Source organism: Lagopus leucura, unplaced genomic scaffold (assembly GCF_019238085.1).
Source record: "Lagopus leucura isolate 7727_CA_CO unplaced genomic scaffold, USGS_WTPT01 Super-Scaffold_100014, whole genome shotgun sequence".
NCBI lineage: Eukaryota > Metazoa > Chordata > Aves > Galliformes > Phasianidae > Lagopus > Lagopus leucura.
Window position 1 is genome coordinate 10241125 of NW_024962268.1, and position 22602 is coordinate 10263726.

Genomic DNA, 22602 nt, shown 5'->3' on the forward strand with positions numbered 1-22602 from the left:
ACTGCTGTCCTCTGAACTGCTATTTGAAAGTAATAGATTGTGTAAAAAAAGTCCACATAGATTGGAAGCAGTATTCAGCCACAGCTATAGAAAGCACAACACTGGCTTGGCAAAGAGACTGAAGCACTTACACACTACACAGAATGCTATGACTGGGGATGTCTAGAAAACAGGTGTTTGTAACTATACTGATGTTCACTGCACTAAACCTACTAAAAAAAGAGGAGCGGAAGAGTCACAAATATTTACTGTTAATATTGTTAATATTAATACTGTTAATGTAAGTTCAGGTATGCCAATGGATTCAGACAATGCTGACCAGACACAATGTAACCTAGACTGCTAGAAGACATTTCCTTTTCCATAACTACAATATCGTGGGTCCCAAAAACTTGAAGATGAATACCTACGTCTTTATGTGTAAGAGCAAAAATAAAACTAGGACACACTGTAAAAACTTGTTAGTAGAAAAATCCCTGTCATGCCAAGTTAGAATGCGCCCTTTCATAGAGCACTGCATGATGTGATGCATCCCAGGGACTTGCCCTTAAGCATATCTTACATCATCTGCCTGGAAACAAAACAGCACTAGACAGCACGCCTGATCTCTGAATCAGTGAACACGTCACAGGTAGCAAATTCAGATTCCTGGTAAGATGAGATTTCCAGAAAATTCAGTGACTGTGACAGAGAACTCTCAATATTACCCCACATATACTCCAAACATAGTCTCCACCAATTATACTCCAAACATTACAACCTTTACACATAAACATCCACAGGTAAGTACAGAAATCTAATATGCAAGAACTATAAAATCTACACAAGAAACATTAAATTATGCTATCTCAAATTTCAATAACAAGAACAATTAACAGACAAAAAAATTGATGTCTACAATTAAGCAACAGAAGACAACATGGAGTACATCCAAGTGTAACAATAAAACAAGTGTTTTATTCAACATTATTTGTGAAAGCAAATCAAAGAAGTGTAATGGTTTAAAGACAGAGGAAAGTTTAAAGATAAAGCACAATAATCACATACTGCCAATATTCATTAAGTAAAAAATGATATTAAAGAGTAATGAGGGTATGCATCTCTATCCTAGGGCAGATGCAAAGACAGAGACATGAAAATAAGAAACTAACAGCTTCTGCAAGTGCTCATTTATTATGCATCTGCTCATACTAACCATTTTTTCCATACTGATTTTAAATTTACATAACTTCAAGGCTATTCCATAATTTTCAGCTCCTATTGTCAATCTTTCCATACGATTCAGAAGGAAAAATTCAAGCCAGCTGCTGGAGCAACTTGATTAAACTCAACCAAAAACTAGAGCTGGAGCCAGAGCCATCATCTTCAGAAGATGCTGTAATTTCAAAGCTAATGTTCAAACCTAATGGCTTTGCACAACAGCGAGGCAGGCCAGACAGGGAAGGCAAAAAGTGCTGTAGACACAACGCTGGTAGAAATGCCTCCAGTGATACATAAGTTGGTAATTTTACATAAAAGCCTGGAGTCAGGGAAATGTACTTTACTGCTCATGTCGTTCTACGAAAAAAGCAGCCCAGAAGCACAGTTGAACAACAGCAGAAACAGCCTATTTTTCCAACTTGAAAAAAAGAAATTAGACATTCAAAAAGGAAGATGGAAATACAAAATAAAAACCCTTCTAGCAAGTTCTGCATGCACATATTTTTCTCATTTCCCCTTAAATGAATATATATATTAGAAAAGCAGCAAAAGGTGCCACAAAATAGAGGTACCACTGGAGTCTGCTTCACGTTTACCACTGGTAATTAATGCCAAAGCTCTACTGCCAAAATTACAGCAACAAGATTACCGCATAAAAATATACTTTAAACTTAGTTTTCAGTTTAGTCAGTAGAGCAGCTCATCAAAACAATTCTAAAAGGGAAACCAAAATATGGTCTCTGGGGTTATGCAGAGACCAACTGTAAAAAAGGACTTTGGGAAGGAAAAAACAAATCTGGCTTCAATTTCATTACTGCATTCCGTATTTTCTCGCACATTTCCCTAAATCCATTTCTATTCTTCTGCTTTGTTTGTACTTGAACTTTCCAACCCTTAACCTACAGCAATAAATCAGGGCATAAACAGTCTCACATCTCAGCTACTAGCTTATGACTGAAGATACAATTCCTGATTTTAACATAACCTTCTACATGGTGCTGGATGTCAGCCTCCCTGTGCTCTCAACTCCCACAGCTTCTAAAAATTTTCTGAGATTAAATAACACAGCATATAGGATACCAATGCTGGGGACACCTCAGAAAGAAACTAAGTATCTTGAAATTCTGCATTTTCAAGCGTGCTTTTGAGTCAGTTATATCAGATAAATGACAATCTCCTCCATAAATATACTGAATATTTTAAAATGAACCTAGGATTGAGTGTTTGTCCTAACTGCCGTAATTTTTTTCCTTAGACATCCACTTTGGTAAGGCCTGAATTTTATCTAAATTTGGGGTGAAAGGGTAAAGTTTTTATCTTTGAAAACCACAAAGAAAACAGGAGATCCGTCTTATTTTCAGAAAGTTAAAACAGTAAGATAGATGTTTTTCTAACAGAGAGAACACGCATTTTACCTTAACATTGGATTTCTTTGAGAAATTAACCACCACTCCCCATCCAAAGTCATCATCTTCATTTTTCACCTGAAAACATCAGAAGACATTGTAACACCACCTGTGTATAGCTACATCATAGTGAGAGTGCATTTTCTTACTTTTGTTATTTACAACAGCAGTCGTACGGACTACTATTCACCATCAAAACAGCATTTATTTTTCTTTCATTGCTGACTGTTTAACAGAGAGACACGTAACAAAAGTAAAAACCGTTAGTAGGATGCACAAAACTTTTTAAGACAGTAAACTAAAGAAGACAAATGAACACGGCAAATGCCACAGGAAGGCAGTAGCTGAAACAAAACCAAAGAGCAACAAAAAAATCTCCATTTACCTTTACCAGTCTTCCTGGCTGTAGAAAGGGCAAGCAATACTTTGGCTTGTGAATATATTCTTCAATCTCTTTACCCAGTTTTGCAAGCTGCTGTCGGATTTTATAGTATATGACCACATTTTCTTCATTGGGAATTACTATTTTGTTGTACTGTTCTTCCAATTTATTCACCTCTACAATAAAAAGTAAAATCTCATGGACATGAATAATTTCATAAATGTAGAAGTCGATGTTTCTCTTTCACATCCACAAAACCAGTATTTTCAAGACATATTTTCTGTGTGCAATAATCCGTTTTCTGAAAAACTGGAAATTTCTAAGAGTGTCCAATAAATTTTATTTATAGTAAATTAAACATAGTGCTTACCATCATTTATTTGTTTATTTTTAAAACCCAAACAAACCACAGCACATTTTGTAAACAAGCCTGAAAACAGAGAAGCCTGGGCCACCAATTGTCCAGAAATCACTGACTTAGGTTTGCAGAGAAGTCCCATAAAGCCCCGCAATGATTTGTAAGAGGGGATCCACCGCATAGCAGGGCTCTCTGACCTTTTCCTACAAAAAAATATTTGCGCACAGACATCTTCTAATGACTTCCCTCATGAGAATCAGTGTTCTGTTTTACATGCATATTGCTCTGAATTCACTGCTTTTCTTCCTCAAGTGTTTTCACATCTTATTTAGGCAAATCAGTTCTTATTTTAAGGAACACGCTTCCTTCTCTCACGCTGGAAACACAAGTCGATATAAACAAAGGACTTACTATAAAGATGGCCATCCTCTACAAATTTACCTATGTGCATGCTATTTGGGTACACACAAGTGACTCAAAAATCTCACTTCAGTTGAGCCTGAGACACAATTCAGGGAAGTGCTCCCTATTTTTAGCTGCCAAGCCTTTATTTTTTTAAATTAAAAAAGCTAGCAATTCACACTGGTGACATGATTTGCACCTTGACCTAAAAAAACATTTCTCTGTTTTGTATTCTAGATTGCCGCTGAAATGATTAAAAAAATTCTAAACGCTATGGTGCCTAAGCAAGAAACGTGAAAAAAAACACAGAAAAAAGTTCTTCAGCTCCATTTCTTTATTTAAATAGTAATGCTGGAATGCCAGCATGAAGATTTAGGCATGCCAATTGGAACAGGCAGGCTCTCAAGAAACACATACTATGTTTGACTACTACTGCCATAAATACTGCACTTGCAAACTGTAAGAAGCTCTGCAAAGGGAATCAGGACAAAAATGAACTTGTTTATCAGTCCCACACATATACTGCACACAAGTGCACTCTGTCCCTTGATATTCTATTAACAGTCAAACAGATGAGTTGCTCACGTATGGGTGGCAAAGGAAGCAGTTTATCTTGTCTTCTTAATTTTGAGTTAAATTTTCTCATTCCCAAATATTGGCTGAGATCTTTGGAAACTGACTTTGGCTCATGAAAACATTATTAAAAGATCATGGCTCAAAATTTAGTCAACTAAATGGAGTGCAAATAAAGTGTCAGTCCTCTTTCCCCCCCCACACACTACTACTCTGAATACAGCATGCCTTAGCAACTGCAATGAGACTTAAAATTAAAATTATTTTAGCTAAATTCTACATGTCACTAAGATATAAAACTTATCCTCTCTGTCCCTCTTGCAAACTGCAAGAATTTTTGAATTATTTTCTCTCTTCCTGTCATAGAGGTTACCAATGGGGATAACCATTTTTGTCCAAATCTCAGGAGAACGCCCTCTTTATAGACTGACAATGCAGGTCAGAATAGATCTTAAAGAGAAGAGGAAATTACTCTTCCTGAAATTGTAACAAAATAGCAAAAAGTGCACTGGCATCTGCTGATAGGGAAAACAAGAACTACATAGGTTCATACAAGGACAATGGAGTTCAAATGACCAACATTGCTGCTACAGTAGCTTTTATGCCTGGTTTCATAATTGAGAGTAACATACAAGGATACTTACTTTCTACCACTCCTGGAATAGCTCTGTAATGTTGAAATTGATAGAACGATTTCTCTAACATGTATTCGGGGTTAATTTCTTCTACTCTAAGCAAGTTCAATACCATGTTGTAGGTCAGGTGGAATGCACTGTTTAAGGGATCAGCTGAACCCTGAAAAAGATTCAAGATTCATTCATTGTCCAGCTAGTAAATAAATTAATTGCAGCACATAGGAGCACATCAAACAAATCACAATGTGATTTATACAAAGAGCTGCTGTGATGGGTAGCATAAATTGTCTTGAATATAGATTACTTCTCTCATTAAATCCTAAGCAATTTTTTTATGCCCAGCATGTAACAACATTTGTATGTTTTACGTATATTATATTAAACAATATACATACTGCCATGTCATAAATGAAAAGTTCAGATGAAATCTTCTGCATTTCTTGTAACCATTATCTGGATTCTATTGCTTCAACTTTAAAGTAAGCCATCTAGCCACTAAAAGCAATCCATTATTTTTATATTCTGGAAAAACTTACTCGCACACCTTTTTCTAAGGAGACTTACTGATCACAATGAAGTTTGTTTGAAAATAGGTATTCTGCATCTTCTTCAATCTAAGGAAAGCCTCAGTCTAAAATTAGTTCATACGTTGTTCCATAGAGGCTGTGGACTCTCTATTTCTGGAGATGCACAAAAGCCACCTGGACACGGGCCAGGGCACCCTGCACTGGGTTTGTCTGCTTGGGGTTGGAGCAGATGAGCCCCAAGGTGCCTGCCCACCTCAGCCCTTCTGGGATTCTGTGAAGCTGCAAAGTGTGGAGGAAATCTCAAGTTTCTATAGATACCTGGAGATCAGAGAACTTCTATTGCTGATGCTAAACAACATACAACACAGCTGTCTTTTTTTAAGACCTGAAACCAGGATTACGTGCCTCTTGTCCATTATTCTAAATATATCCATCTTCCAGGAAAGAGAAAGCACCACTCCCTAAAAGCTTGATTCTCTGAAACAGAGTGCCATTTACAGAATGGCATGTACTAAAGAATGACATAGTGATTATACCAGTACCAGTTCAGGAGGGCTCAGATTATTTCCAACACCAGCATTTATGACTCTAGTAAGGCATCAATCAAAACAGCTGGATTACACTCACTAAGCCAGCTATGGCCATAGCTGTACGTTCCTTGAGGAGATCGTGCAAAACGTCACTGTGATTGATCACTTTGATCGCACTGTGTACCTCATCCTTCACCCTTTGAGTTGCATTACTCTAAGATGTAATTTAACTGCATGCTAATAAGATTATCAATTATTTGGAGGAATAAAATCAGAAGCAGAAGACTCTCAGCAGTACTACCAAGAAGTGAGAAAACACTGTATTCTTTACAACATATGCACAACATATTCCAAAACAGACCTGCAGATTCACTTTAAAGGCTTTTCAAAATCAGTACAACTGTGAAGAAGGAGCAATTTAAAAAGAAATGTGTATGGGAACTGCTGAGTCACGGCCTGAACCTCTGATTGATCACCTGAGGCGAGCCATGAGTCAGCCAGAGGAGCAGAGCTGAAGGCAATTCAACTGTGCTGCCGGAAGGGCTGGAGCCAGGCTCCACCTCTCCTAGACCCATTTAAGAGCTGGCTACTTTTTCTTCTTGAAAATCAAAGCTGTTATTTCTCCAACCTAAACAGAACTGTAGTAGCCTTACTATATTTGACTGCCAGAGAATTCCATAGCGTATACTACTCTCTAGTGACTAACCTAGGCTATCAACAGACTCACATTTAATGGACAGCAATCATCTGGATATCCTTGCTTCAAATACCTATTAGCAACAGACGGATTATGCAACTGCAGTAGGAAAACTAACAGCAAAATTCAGTCATTTTTCCATGCTAACCACACACAAAACATGACCAGGGAACTAGATCTTGCTGGCAAATAAAGAACATAGGCATGGTCACTGAACAGGCAATTGGTGGTTATATAAAGACACTTGTCACATGCAGGGTGGAAGGGAACAACAGGAGATGGGGAAATATGAGATGCATCAATAAGAAAAGGCGGCCTTTCCTTTCCTAAACACTTATGCAGAATGAAATGTACAACCATCCTGGAGCTTGCTTGATACTAAAGGAAAAGGAAGCAAATAAGTATAAGTTACATTTTATTTGTCATGTTTTTGCTCCTCTTTAAATTCCTTTCTCTTGTAAAACTCCATGTCACCAGTTTCCTTACAATTCACTATCACTTTCTTTAAAATACTGTGAAGCATATGCATGACATTTAGCTGATCTGCTACCACAAATACCTCGGTTAATCAATTTACCCTTCTACAGACTAAGGTATGCAATCATCTGCCTCAAGTTCTTTTGGTCTGTGCAGAAATCCATTCCACAGTTTCAGAGAAAAGGTTCTATGTTAGAGAAGAGAAGAAGCAGCAAGTCATGCAAAAGTTTAACTGCTTAGAGGTGCACTGAACAGTCACTTCCAAACACATCCCGCATCTGCAAATTAAATATCGGAGAACTACCACTTAGGTATCTCCCTTCTGCAACCAACTCTTTCACTTCAGAGATAACAGTCTACTGCCTCCAGTCTTCAACAGACAGTAGCAACAGATTTATTTCTGAATAAGTTAAAAAAAAAAAACAACAACACACAACTAAAAAAGACTAGAGTAGAGGGAACAACTCTGCAAAGATTTTTATCACTCCAGATAGGAACAGTCTAGATAAACAAGAACAGCTTGGATACATGAACTAAAGTTCTTAAAAATTAATAACCCATTTGGTATTCTTGCGAACATTCCACCTCTTAATAAGTTTTAAGTCAGCTTAAAAGGAGCATTCTTTCAAGATCTGGGTTGGAACAAAACAATAGGTTTCAGCTGATCATATTAGAATGTGGGTATGAGCAATTCATTACAGAAATAATCTAGCTAATAATTAACTGAAAATTAGAGCACTACACACTGTGTCCTGTTTCACTGTCAATGATTTTGCAATGGAACATCTTATACAATCAAATCAAAGAGGTCACTAGTCATACATTCCTTGCTCCTATCTATTAGAAAGATAAATCAAGTGGTGAAGATGGAGGTTAATGGATATTAGAATTGATACTCGCAGCTTTTTTTTAATAAAAACAATACAATATTTTTTGTTTTCCTTGCTGTTAAAAATAGGAAACCTTGCCTAGCTGGAGGTATGGGACTGTCATTACTGTCTAATTGCATGTGCTGTTAAGCAAGGCTTATGTTTGGTAAGGGTTGCTCCCCCTGCTCTCTTACAGTGGGAAAAAATGCTTACGTTTTCAAAACAGTTTCAATGTAGAGAGGGGAACAAATTTTGCATAGAACTTTTTGCTCTTCAACTTGTCATGGAAAACATGCAGAGCTTTCACAGGGAACATAAGATGTTTAAGTCACAGGGACATTAAGAGCTAATGAGGATGAAAGAGGCAATTATGTATTTCTGAGCAACAAAAGAAGCAACAAAAGTTAAGCAACTAAAGCAACTAAATGCAAGCAACTAAATAAAAGTTAAATACATAGCAGGATATATTTTAGGCCACTGGGTACACTGATAATTTCATTTATCAAAGTTTCCACAAATAAGCTGAATAAATGAATTTCAAAAGAGGAAACAACAGCTTTTTTTGGTTTGTTTTTAAACCAGAAAAGAAGTTCATAACAGAACAAATTGATATTTAAGACATCAATGACTCTTTTCCTTACAAGTTGGAAAGAATTACACTCAGCAGTCTGTATGAGTCATCATTAGCAACTCACAAGACAAAAAAAGACTTCATTAAATAAAGTGACAACTTGATACATTCATAAGACACAGTGATACAGTAACAGCATGCATTTTTTCCACATATCAACTGCTTAGTTATTGCGTATGAATAATTAGCTCTCAGAAATAGAAAACAATGCACAGTTACAGTGATTATAGGATTACCTTGAGCAAAGTTAGTACAACTGCAAAAAATCACAGAAGACCCTCAGGAAGAGTTTTTAGCAGAAAACAGTGAACAGCTATCTTATGCACAAAAATTGTTACCAATCTGGCTCACAGCTTTGCCCCCCAAAACAGTTGTACCAATGCAAGCAGAGGCCACTGCGGATGGCAGGAGATTTCTTTTCACAGGTTTTACTAATGAGAAACATTCCAATTTTGGTTTCACAAAAACTCCAATTGTAATAAAAGGCTTAAAGAAAAATAAACATGTATCAGCTTCTCTTTCATGAAACGTACCCTTATTTTCTTGCACCCACCAAATTAGCTTTGAATGATAGAACTTTCTCTCCTACCATCCCTTTGTTTTACTTCAGGCTTATAACTCAAACCTCTGAACAGAGCATAGAAAAAAAATAGAATGGAAAAAAAAATCCTACACGCTTCTACTGAGGTATCCTGACTTAACAAAGTAATATTTAAACTGTCAGGCAAATCTTTAGAGCTAAATATTTTATACAATACAATTACTGTACATTAACTTTAAAATTTCAAATACAGATCACTCTGATACAGGATCATACGATGCCACATTAATTGTTCTGCACAGGATGAAAACACACTAGGAACAAATCCAGCAATTTAACAAATGTTCAGCATTTTACTGTGCAATGATTCTTTTGGGTCCATGCTGATAACTCTGTAACTGCACTTGTGTAACATCTGAGAAACAAATCTTGCTGCATTCAAGCTAGATGTACTAGAAAGAAACTCAAACGTAAAACAGCAAGTAGGAGCTGTATCTGCACTCAGAAGCTGATTCAGTTACTCTTCCTGGTTTCAGATCCACTACTACAGAATTCTGTCATGTCAGTGATAGTGACAACTTACAGTTTCAGTAAAAATACACTACTTTGAAGTTTAAAGAAAATGTGGTCTCAAATACAGCAGATTTCTAAAAAAAAAAATTAACAAAAAAAAAAAAAAACAACAAAGGAAATCTTGTCCTCATATCACACCTTAACAGCTTTAAGAATAAGAAGACAGAGAACTCCTAGCTTAAACATTCAAAATGTATTTAAATTTGCAATAGACAGTGGTAAGTTCATCATAACAACAGTAAATTTCCAAAAAATATGACAGCTGGGGACAAAATGCTTCCACAGAGGTAAAAAAAAAACTTCAAGTAACTTCTGGTATGAATAAGCAGCAACCACAATTAATAAATAATAGCAGTTAGCTTAGTTCTCCTGGCTCAGGAAGAGCATCAACCGTAGTCCAACAGTGACTAGATATTTTATATGCCATATGATACACTTGATCTCCCTACATTTTGACTGTAAATGTCGGAAGAAAAGAGCAAGTAGTTCTTTCTATCTGCTAGCTTGTCTATAAAAATGTAAGGCTGTACAAGATGGTCTTTGAGTATCTGTCTCCCATCGAATAGTTGCTTCCACAATTTCACACTAAAGTCTTATTGACTCAAAGCAGATTTTAAAACTAAGGTTGGAAGTTAAATGTCTTCCTGAACTGAAGCCTGGAAAATTTCTGCAATCCAAGCTCTGAAAGAACAAAGCAGAAGTCTGCCAGTTTAAAATAAAAGTAAAAAACATATTTTTACAGTAAATTTTGACCAAGTATCCAAAACTTGTTTGTTTCATTGAGATTCTCACTTACTTCACAACTCTGATTTACAAGGAAGGAAGGTTATGCAGTGCTCAAACTATTAGTGACAATGTGTTTGTTTAGATTTTGCAATGGCTTTTCTAACAAGTGTTATGGTCAAAACCCAGCCTATTTATCTCCCAAAGCAGACTTTGGTAAGCTTTTCAAATGCTAATGCTTTTTTTTTCTTTTTCCTTTCCCTTTTTCCATATGAGTAAGCTTACAGTCAAATGAAAATACAATTCTACAATTAAGCTGGTATGTTAAACTGATACTTGGCAAGGGACTGAAGGCTAAGGGAATAACAGTCACACTGGAGTGTATTACCTGCTGCACTATATACACACTCCCAAACCACAGACATTTTTTAGTTGGAAGGAACACTGAAAGTTAATCTTGTCCAACTCCCCTGCAGTGAACAGGGATACCAGTGCAGAGTAGAGGGGCAGCATCACCTCCCTTGACCTGCTGGTCACACTACTTTTGATGCAGCCCAGGATCAGGTTGGCAATCAGGGCTGCAGGGGCACACTGCTGGCTCATGTCCAGCTTGCCATCTACCAGTACCTACAAGTCTTTTTCAGAAGGGCTGCACTCAATCCTTTCATCCCCCAGTTTGTATTGCTGGTGAAGGTTGTCTGACCCAGATGCAAGACCTTGCACTTGGATTTGTTGAATCCCATGAGGTTCACCTGGGTGCACTGCTCAAGCCTGTCTAGGTCCCCATCCTTCTGGATGGCATCCCATCCCTCTGGTGCATTGACTACACCCCACAGCTTGGTATTATCAGCAAACTTGCTCAATCCCACTGTCAGTGTTTTTGATCCAGATATCAGAGAGTATCAGTCAGAGCGCCTAACTCCTGGGGGACACTTCTCGTCACCAGCCTCCATCCAGACATGGAGCCATTGACCGCCACTCTCCAGACTTGATCCTGCAGCTAGTACTTGTTTGTATGAAAACACAGCAAGCAACAAGTAGCAGGCTCAGAGCCTTATTAGTCAATACCAGACGAGCCAAAGGAAGGAACATAAAAGCATAGTCAAAGATTAAGTGAATTCCGTCTGTGTATGTTTTATATTCCCTGTACATTAACTAACATTTTCTTCATTTTCTGATTTTTTGTTTCTTTCTTTTGTTACACTTTCTAAAGCTAAAATACACAAAAAACAACACTGGTGGCAAAAGCTTACTATTAATCCCTTCTGCAGACAGACAGCTTCACTTACTGCGAAAAAAGTTTTGTCAGATCACCTGTATTCCAGAAAATTTGTTCTAACAATCAAAATGTCTTCTCAATATCTCACCACTTTCAGTCCTACATTTACTCCTGATCAGCATAAATCTACTTATTTTTATGCTAGTGTTTTTTTTTTCCCACACAAAATAGAATTTTCTTTGTAACTGGGAGTCTGAAAGGAACTGAGCTATATGCAACGAGGAGCAGCTGACTAGAACACACAATCTAACGATGCTGCATCAATAATCATAGAACAACGATTCGGGCTCCTGCAAATCTGAGAAACTTTCCAGTGCATTACTGCACTGTGGACATAAAATGGGCAGGGACTTAAAGTGAAATGTATTAGATGCTCAGAATTGCTGCCCTATCCATTTGGCTATTACAATAAAATAACCTAAGAAACAAAACGAAGTGCAGGAGATCAGATGGGTTTCTCATAGCAGCATAGCAGGTGCAGTACTGTCACTCAATGAAGGCCCTGCCAAAGAGCCAGATGTGGCCTTCTGCAACTTGGCACTGGGGCATTTCATGTTCCATACACACATGACAAGGAGAGCACAATTCTATATTTTATCTGGTTAAACAAATGTTTTCTTTCAATTTTTCAGTCCATCTAATTTCTCCTGAGAAGTAGAAGCAAAGCAATGATAAACTCAAATCCAACTCTCTAAAACCTATACTAGCACATTTTCTTTCAGTATACAGTATACAAATGAGTATACTCATTTCCACAGTTAGCTAGAGATTTTTGACTTTTAGAGAAATAACAGATTACCACAGTTCAGGATCTCAATTAGCATGTATTCTTACAGAGACTTGCATGGCCAAATGCTAACCAGACAGATGCTGCTCTAGTTTCAAAGGCCATCTAGTGTCAAGAAGCAGCTTTTCATTTCTCACCTAAACTAATATACTGTAGTTGAGAATTTCTCATCCAGACTCCCTTCTCCCTCCCTCAAGAATTCTCATAAAATACTTAATTCTATGCAAACGTAAAACCATAATGTACTGTCTTCAGAAAGCTCTCCAACAGTACTGCAAGCATTTAGTTTTGTGGATTAGAGCAAGTCGTCAGTTTATGAAACACGCAGCAGTCAAACAACACTAAGGATAAACAAAAAACCTGGTTACATTGCAGAAGACAAATGCATGTCACGGAGTTTAAGAAACAGTTACAAATATCCTGCATAAGAACTCAATCTAGGATTTGAACTTTGGATTTTAAGCTTGAAGTACTGTACACAACATCGCAAAGAACAGCATTATAGCCAAACAGCACAGCTCTGTATTACTGGTACACACACAAAGCCCTTAATTAACTGATCACAGGCTTAAGCAGCAGATAACATTATTTCTTAGATGTTTTACTCTAGCATTCAGGAAATGCTTGGAATCAGATACACAAAAGGGTTAAAGAGCTACTATATAAAATTTGTTATATGAGTGTCCTATCACTCTCAATAAGGATCTTTAATCCAAATTTCTCCATATAAATCTTTAGCTTGTCCTGGAGAAAAGACAAAAAATTTGATGTGGCAGCAAAATACCATTACAAAACACAGTCATCATTTTCCCCACAGATAAACACTGGTCATCACTAAGTAAATTGTAATCTAAGTACACTTAATGTTGAGTACAGGATGAATACTGTAGAAAACATAGTTGGCATGCATCCTTGGCCTGTTTTGTATTTAAAAAAGAAAAAATATATTTATATTTAAATACTGCACTGCTCATTTCAAACTATTGCTTTTATTACCTTTTCAGCAACTGGCTGAAGAGTTACAGAAGATTCAAAAGCCATCAGTACAATTATTATAGTCCTTTCCAATCTTTTTAAAAGAAAATTTCAATTCAGTCCTTGCTTTCTGATGAAGCAGCGTGACAAATTAATGAAATGTGTAAATTTAGGTAGATCAGTGGAGAATAACCAAGACATAATACAGACATGGAAGAAGTCTGCAGCATTTTCCCCCATTTTGTTTCGTCATAATTCAAAAGAAACAAAAAAGCTTGTAGTTCCAATAATGGAAATGTTCCTTATTATTCCCTCAAAATCCAGAAAAAACAATATATATAGATGGTATCAAAATCATAAGGAAATCATAAAATATTTATATCTTATAATATTTTCCTTATATTTTATAATATTGTATGTTGAGTTCTATAGTTTTCAAACAACCGAAATTACAAATGTAAAAAAATGAAGTATTTTCTTCTCTCATATTGCATCTCCAGATGTTTGGTTTTTCAGTGATGGAAATCCTTCTTTAAGTGTACCACAAAATGACACTCAAAGATCTAGTTAAAATACATGGTCTTTAAATACTGCTGACAGGCACATATGCTTTAAGAGTGCAAACACATGCCACAAGTAAATTCTAAAGAGAAAACAAACCAAAATTAAGAAATAAATTCAAAGATTAATGCTACATGAATGAGCTGGAGTATTTTTCAAAATTTATTAGCAAACATTCATGAAAATTCTGACTTCAGAAGGCAAACACTATTTGCATGCCTCGTATGTCTGTTATGAATCAACATGTAGCACTGAGAGATCAAGACACAGAACTAACAGCAGCCAAGCACATATCTTAGCTTGCTCTTAGATTTCCCTGAACAAAATAGAGAACTACTAGCTTTTGAACTTTTTTTTTTCCAGTACAAGACCTACAGATGCAAGCCTTTGATTAGTATATCCTGATGTTGATTTAATGATGATTTCCACAGTTTATACTAACACTAAAAATAATGATCTGCCATTTTTATGCTCTTGATCAGCATGCTGAGCCATTCCTCAAGTGCTCAGTTTTTAGGCATTTGCACAATTATTGTAAGTAGTCTACGATTGTCTATAGACACAGCAGAAAATTTTGATTCATTATGGTCACTTTGGCCATAGCCTTTAAATAAAAGTGACAATGACTGCAGCTTCTCATATTCCAATTATAAAGGAAATTTGCAATTAACTATAACAACATCCATTATAGTTTGGAGTAGCCTCATAATCTAATGGTTATATTACAGAACCTCTTCTGATTCATGCACTGTGAATTTCTTCATAGTTAATTTTAGCTCACTGACAGTCAACCTTTTTTTTAGTCATCTTATGCACCCCATTTTTCTGCTTCATCTTGATTCTGACCAGTTTGTCTACTATACCGAAAAGTTCACTATCATTCTTTATTTCATCACAGAACTAGTACTTTTACCACTCTTGGGAGTTCAGCAAACCTTTACAGGTCAATAACACTCATCAACTGACCGGTCAGCAAAAAACAACAGTTCACTGCAGTATTAGTATCAGAAAACAAGACAGAATTCTACCTGAAGATCTCTGAGAAACTAAAAAAAAAACAAAAATCAATAAAAAAGTTACATTTATCCTACCTTTAAAAGTTGCTTGCCAATTGTTGGACTCATTTTTTCATCCACCATAAGAATTACTATTCCTCTGTCATCCATACCTCGGCGACCTGCACGACCTGACATTTGAATGTACTCACCTGAGGAGATCTAATATAAAAGAGAAAAATAACAAACATTAGAAAAACAGCAAGAGCACAGAAAGAGCTATTTATAATTACACACACAGTACATGCTCACGATGTATAAAAACTAACAAAACGGTCACATATGACATGGAGTTTTCACCGATCAAATTCGTTAGTCATCGCACTGATGACTAAGCTGCTCAGACAAATCCATCCTTATGTATCAACAGGATAACTTGACCAGCATTTTCATGGCTACATTTAATGATATGTAACTACAGTAATTTTCTTAACACTTATCACTGTTTTAATAAGCAAAAAAACAAGTTTTACTCATACTTCACACCATAGAATATTACTACACATGGTAGAGATTACTGTAATATATCTTCAACAATGGATTAAAAAAGCATGTGCTATAACATTTTAAAAGCAGCAGTTGCCCAGGTCTGATGCACAAAGATAGCTAACTCTTGAATATTTTAAGTCATATAATCAGACTGAACAAAGTGTGAAACTGAAAAGCCAAATTAAGACCAAAGAGACATGTTTATTTCAAAACACATTCTCACTTGTACCATTTACCTGTTTTCCCAACTTTGAAAGATAAACTATAACACTTATAAAGCTTCTCTGTGATGATTTACACAACCTTGTTATTATTTACATGTGAATCAGACATCTGCTTTAAATGTTTAAAACATTCAAGTAAATTCAGTTCCAGATGTTTAAGAACCTGTTTCTTCTTTCTCACATCTCTCTTCTTCTATGGAATACCCAAAACAATGTGCTATAACAGAACAATCAATATTCTCTCAGAAGAAAACCATCTTTTCTCTTGGGTCTATCAAAATCTAGTTATCATTATGACACAATGCTGAGTCAGTGTATTATTCAGATTCCTCTGACATGGACGAAAAGATATTCACACTCCACGAGAAATTGTGCACAACTCTTAGACCAGTCCAATATTCAGCACAAGTTTGTGTTTGATGTTCTTCTGCTGTATCTATTTAATAATTTTATGTGTACTCTGGAGAATCTTGTCTTCAGGAAAGAGAGTAGTGAACAAATAAAAATATTTTGGAAAAAAAAACAAATCTACTACACTGAAATGGATATGTCAACAGTAAAGTTCATGTTTGTAAAAGTTTAAATAACATGATTGAATCATTCTCCCATAGAATCTCTTTTTCACATACCCATCGGAAATCTTTCCCATCAAATTTGGAGGCACTTGTAAACAGTACAGTCCTGGCTGGCATATTAATTCCCATAGCAAAAGTTTCTGTTGCAAACAAGGCCTAAATAAACAAACCAAAGTTAGGCAAGCAAAAACACACTCTTAAGCAAATGCAAGTAGTTAAATATTGCAAAAACTCCAGATTGCACTTCTTACATACTGTCAACATAGGAACATAGAAGCATTCAATATTTAAAAACTGCAACAAAAACATTCTTTCTCCTTCACTTACTTCTTCTAGGAAAACAAGAGGAAAAGTTACATGACACCATGTGCCAAAGTAAACACAAGTCCTGGAAATGCATTAAATATTAGAAGCACTTGTAGGATTTCAAAAATCACTCCTGCCTCTCGAACTTGCTTCTTCATAAGCATGCATCATACAATAGACAAAAATTTTGGACTTGGACTATGTATGTTTTAATACTTTAGAATAAAATAAAATTACAGATGTAATTATGTACTAACATAAGACATCTGCATCAAAGCGTAAAAGACTAAAGCATTTAACATGGGGTAAAAAGCAGCTTATTTCTTTTTTTTTCAGATAAACATGGAGGTATTTATGCAAATACACATGTTCTTCAAGGGAAAGGAGATGCAACAAATTAAGGACACTTGTAGAGCTCAATATTAAAATCCACAAGATAGACCCCTTCCCTCTAAATGTATGTAGCTCTCTTCAGAACTACTTACTTACTATACTGCGTTTGAAAAAAAACACCAAAACAACACCCTAATTCTGCTAGAGGCATACCCAAAGCACAAAGCGCTTTTCAGTTTGGCATTTGCAATGACCTTTTCTCTCCCCTTTTTCACTCAAGAAACAGATACCCACTGTACACCAGTATACAATCTGTGCTAAGACATACTTAGTTTGTCTGGATGATCAACCGTATGCCAGAACAAGAGAAATACAAATGTGGACATAAAACATACCTTTATGAGGCCCTCTGAGAAAAGAATTTCTATGGTTTCTTTTAAGATAGGAAGCAGACCACCATGATGGATGCCTATTCCACGTTTCAGAAGAGGCAGCACATGCTCAACCTGGGAAGAAACACATTAATTAACACTAGTAAGCAAAGTGTAATGTGCTCTGCAGAAGCAAAACAACTGTATTGAAAATCTCTTCAAGTTTATAAAGTCCACCATTTCCTGATTCTAAATACAATAAAGACCCCCTCAATTTTTTTTGTATTGAGAATTAGGAATGATAACAACTGCAAAGCCAACAGTCAACCTTTTCAAAACTGGAGTAGTTCTTCAATAGGGTAAGGTCAACTGTGTAGCCACACTGTAATTCACGTTTGCAATCAGTATTTGTCTATATAAAGAACTTTCTGAGACGCTCAGGAGTTGATATCTGATAAAGTGCACAACGCATCTGTGGTTGAACTCTTCAGACAGTTTTATAAGCCCTTGTGCGTATTGAAAAACATACCTAAAAGAAACAACACTGAAACAAAGGGTGAGAGCTCCCTGTTCAATTTTGCCACATGTGATTTGTTAGAATCCCAACAAGAAAGAATCCTGGTCACAGAGCCCTATTTCACAAAGCCAAAGAGCAATGCAAGGAACAGTAAATTCAGTGAGATCAATTTATTATTTCTGAGCCTATTATTCATAACCCATGGCCTCAAAAGTCACAGAGAACAGGTGACCAGCAGCTCCCCCAATTCAGTCTTCTCTCACCTGAGGAAGTTTTTTGTCTTCATCTGACAGACAGTCAATTGCATTATTGAACACTTCTTCAACCATCTTTTTTTCTTCGTCTGAGAAAGCAATTTGTAATTTTATAACAAAATCTAAAAGGTTAATAAGCTATGTAAATAAAGCAATTATGACATTCTGAGATCTGTAAAACGTCACAATAGAAGTAGTGCAAAGGCAGGCAGTAAAATCTACACACAACCACCCATATCTATCCACGTCAGACAACTAACGAATGCGGGCTGCAAAGGAAAGGCTAGGACAAACCTGGAAAATAACCCAAACCTCAGCTACTATCAACATCGAGATTTCTCAGCTTTATGTACTGTCTATGTCATGAATCTCCACATTTCCCTCCTACCTACTAGTCCTTGACTGTCCTCTCCGCCACTAATTCTTAAGCCTTACCTACACTCCACACAAGTACCAGAAACATCAAGAATTTGTATTTAAAGGTATGATCAAAGAAAGCTCAGAAATACATATCTCTATAATGATGCAGACCTTTACATTTTCAGACTGAAATGGCTGCACATTTTTTGCAATCTGAAGCAGAATGCACCACGACTGGGACAAGTGAGCAAGCAAGAACTCTGAACAGCTCACAAACGTGAAACAATATTCTGATTTAAAACATCTCTTATAATTTTGAAACTACTCCGAAAATTTATGGGCCATGAACTGAAGCTCATTTTCCAAGCTTGGACTTAATCCACAAAAAAAAAAAACAAAACAAACTTCAGTTCAGCATTTGAGTTTTTACTTAAGTAGATGGGAGAGGAAGTAAGAAAAGTGGATTGAACAGCTGAGAGAGAACAGTGCCTCGTTATACGGCCATTTTAACTTTGAGAGAATAATCAGATTTCCAGACAGAATTTTCTAGAATCTCTTGCACTATTACCACAGTGATATCTGTTCTACCTATTCTAAAGAAAACATTCAAATAGAATGCAGCTAAACACTGCAATGATCACATACTACTCTGCATATGAATACATTCCTATTGAAAATAGGCTGATGCACTGGAATGGTATATAAGAAAGCAGTAAGTGTTTTTTTTATTTGTTTTTATATAAGTGAAATAGAAATATTTATCTAGAATAACATTTAAAGTAAAATTACAACTTGGGATAAACTGCATTTTACTTATTGTTACCTGTATTAAAATCTAACTTTGTCATCTGAAGAGCGTAGGCTTCACAATCCTTCTTACTGAAGCTGAAGATGATTACAGGCTGGAAATTCCTCTCCATGATCATCTTCACAATCTTAAATACGTTGGAAGGGCCTGCAGAGAGATTTCACGAATTTCATTTTAGCAAAAAATTTATCTTACAGAAGATCTAAAATAGAAGCATAACTTAGGTGCAACCTTTTTTTTTTCTTTTCAAACAAACAAACAAACAAAAGTAGCATAGTTTTGTAAGAAATTAGTTAAGAACTCACCTTTTGTTCCTCCTTTCCTGCCCTTCTGGTCTCCTTTTGCTAAGTCTCCTGCATCTCTGAGCACTTGCATTGCTGTATTAAAATTATCTTCTCTGAAATCTCCCTAGATATAGAAGACAACCTTTGTAAAACAATTACTTCTTACAACAGCCTACTGAATAAATTCATAATACTTTACATACTGAGTACCGTTACTATATATTTACAGGTTGAAGGACAAAATAATGCATAAAGCCAGCAAGAGACATCACTAATGGCACAGCTCAGAATTGTCAGAATTACATTTGTATCTCTGGTTTAGTGCACATTATTCTGATCATTACACCACCTACTACAATAGACATGCTGAATGACTACATTGGTTTAACACTGATGGCCAACTGAACACTATTACACTGCTTTCTCATACTCTCTTATCAAATTAATGGGGTGAGAAAATAAGATGAGGACTCAAGGGTTGACATATGGACAGGGAGATCAATCACTAACTACCACAGGAGGCGAAGCAGACTCAACACAGGGAGACTGATGTAATTTTGCCTTTTATTAACAGATTAGAGCACTGAGAAACTAAAAGCAAACTAAAAACACATTCCTCACAGCCCACCAAGTATCGCAGGGGGGCAGGGATCAGCCAACAATGGTTCATTTTTTCAACTTCTTCATGGCCATTCCCTGCCCCTGCTTCACAGAGTTCCTCCCATGGGATGCCAGCCTTCTCCCCCTGATCCTGCAGACTTGCAGCTCTCCAAGTAGTGCTCCAACATGGCTTCGTACCACCAGACACATCCTTCAGGAGCACACTGCTTTAGCACGGAGCACCACGAGTGACAAATTCTCCAGACCTCCTACTCCAGAGTGGGCTCCTATCCCTGGGCAGCAGCTCGGGCCTGGAGCCTTTTGCTGCAGGGGCTCTCCATGGGCTACAGCCTCCCTCATGCCACAGCCCTGTATGGGCTACGAGCACAGATCTGCTCTATGACAAGTCCATAGGCTCCAAATGGACAGCCTGCCCCACCATGGCCCTCTCCACGGGCTGCAGGGTGTATCTGGAGTACCTCCTGCCACCCCACGATGACCTTAGTGGCTGCAGGTTTGCTTCTCTCCCATTTTCTGACTCCCCTCTTTCAGCTACTTCCACACAGAATTTTTTTCCTTTCTTTATTGTGTTTTTCCAGAGCACATCCAGCATTGCTCGTGGCTCAGCTTTGGCAGCAGTGGGTCCTTTTTGGATCTGCCATGAGACAGTTGTAGGGCTCTGCTCACAGAGGCCACCCCTGCAGTGCTCCAGCTACCAAAACCTTGACAGGTATATCCAATACAATAACACAAGAGCAAAACTGACTTTTTGGAATGTATTTATGAAAATACGCTGCCCAATGAAGACCTACTGTTCATGGCATAAGATACTACTGTACAAGTCATTAATGAACTTTAAACACATCACTATTTCTGAATCACCTAAACACACAGAAACACTTTGCTTCCTTAACTGAAGTCAATTTCAAATAGTACTATCATTTTAAAAAATAAATAAATAAAAATTAAGTGAGAAACATTAAAGGAAGTATCAGAAAACAAGGGTAAGGGTACTTTAAACAACTCAGCAAAGCGTTACTAAGCGGAAAACATGACACCAGATAACAAAATCTCTCTCTTCTATATGACTCCAAAAGCCACTCAGACATCACTGTTACCCACTTCATATTATAAACACACATATCCTTTGCATAGCCAATCAAATTTTGCAAAAGATGAAGTTCATTACTGATAAGCTAGGAAAAAGGCCTTTCAAACTGAATATTCCTTACATTTTCATCAACAACAAGACGTAGTCCATCTCCTCCTGCTGGGAATATGTAATGCTGCAGTGGAGTAGGTCGATAGTCTGTATATATCACATGGCAAGGCTACAACAAAGAACAGCATATATATAAATATTTTATGTTTCTAATTATAATACATACATATACTTGCTTAATGGAAAATCTAATCCATTACTATTAAAATATGTATTTTTAAAAGCCAGAATCTAAGACTCAAAGAAACTAACTTAAAATTTCTTTCCTGTATATGGATTTTATAATAATGATGCTATTTAAATACATGAAACCTTGCAAATCCTGTAGGACACAAGCTGACAATAACATTTCTCTCTCACGAATCAGAAAAAGACAAGTAACGTTCTCTTCTACATTACTACACAGACTCAACGTGGCTTAACATCTTTTAAAACCAAAGAAAGAACTATTTCCATTTTGTAATATCACCTGCATTATTTCTTGCATCACCCAAAAAAATAATATTGTTGACTTTTTAAAACGTTCAAGGTTCTAACGGATGAAGAAAGCTTGTTTAGAAGAAAACATAAAAATTTCCTTTAAAACATTGAATATTGCATAAATCTACTTTAAGAAGTCAGTTCAGCAATCTGCAAAACAAAGTCAAAGCTTTGTGCCAATCTTCAGCAGACTTCTTTTACGCTAACACTCCTTTCAACACAAGCCATGTGAGAATTAAATCTTTGGGTTATTTTTAAAACCAGAGCAACTTCTAGTGGATATTAACTTCCCAAATTCTAACTCACATAATCTTGTCTGCAAAACCATCTCTATAAAAAATAGAATAAAAATTACCTGAGTAGTTATGGGACAGGTTATACTTGTCACATTCCTACTTTGTCATTTTGTTTGCATGCTTACATATTATCTCCTGTGCTTTTATGATTTACTTTTGATTTCTGCATGTCCTTTTCATGAATGCACCATACACATACTCCAAAGTAAAAACAGCACTGGCACTGCTAGTAACAAGGCTACATAATTTATACTAACTATGCTATATTGAGCAAGAAAGCAATGCTGGCCTTAAACTAATTT

The 22602-nt window shown here is 36.5% G+C and overlaps 1 protein-coding gene across 1 annotated transcript in view; it reads right to left on the reverse strand.

Annotated features, from left to right (window-relative positions):
* The window catches only part of MTREX (Mtr4 exosome RNA helicase), a 42063-nt gene that overhangs the window by 11493 nt on the left and 7968 nt on the right, over positions 1-22602 (reverse strand). Inside the window, exons 9-18 of the mRNA XM_042875311.1 lie at positions 21535-21633; positions 19724-19826; positions 19434-19565; positions 18260-18339; positions 17504-17614; positions 16524-16625; positions 15218-15343; positions 4966-5116; positions 2992-3164; positions 2616-2684 (exon numbers count right to left, since the gene is read on the reverse strand). Of these exons, the coding sequence (XP_042731245.1) occupies positions 2616-2684; positions 2992-3164; positions 4966-5116; positions 15218-15343; positions 16524-16625; positions 17504-17614; positions 18260-18339; positions 19434-19565; positions 19724-19826; positions 21535-21633 (1146 nt within the window). The remainder of the gene's footprint in view (positions 1-2615; positions 2685-2991; positions 3165-4965; positions 5117-15217; positions 15344-16523; positions 16626-17503; positions 17615-18259; positions 18340-19433; positions 19566-19723; positions 19827-21534; positions 21634-22602) is intronic.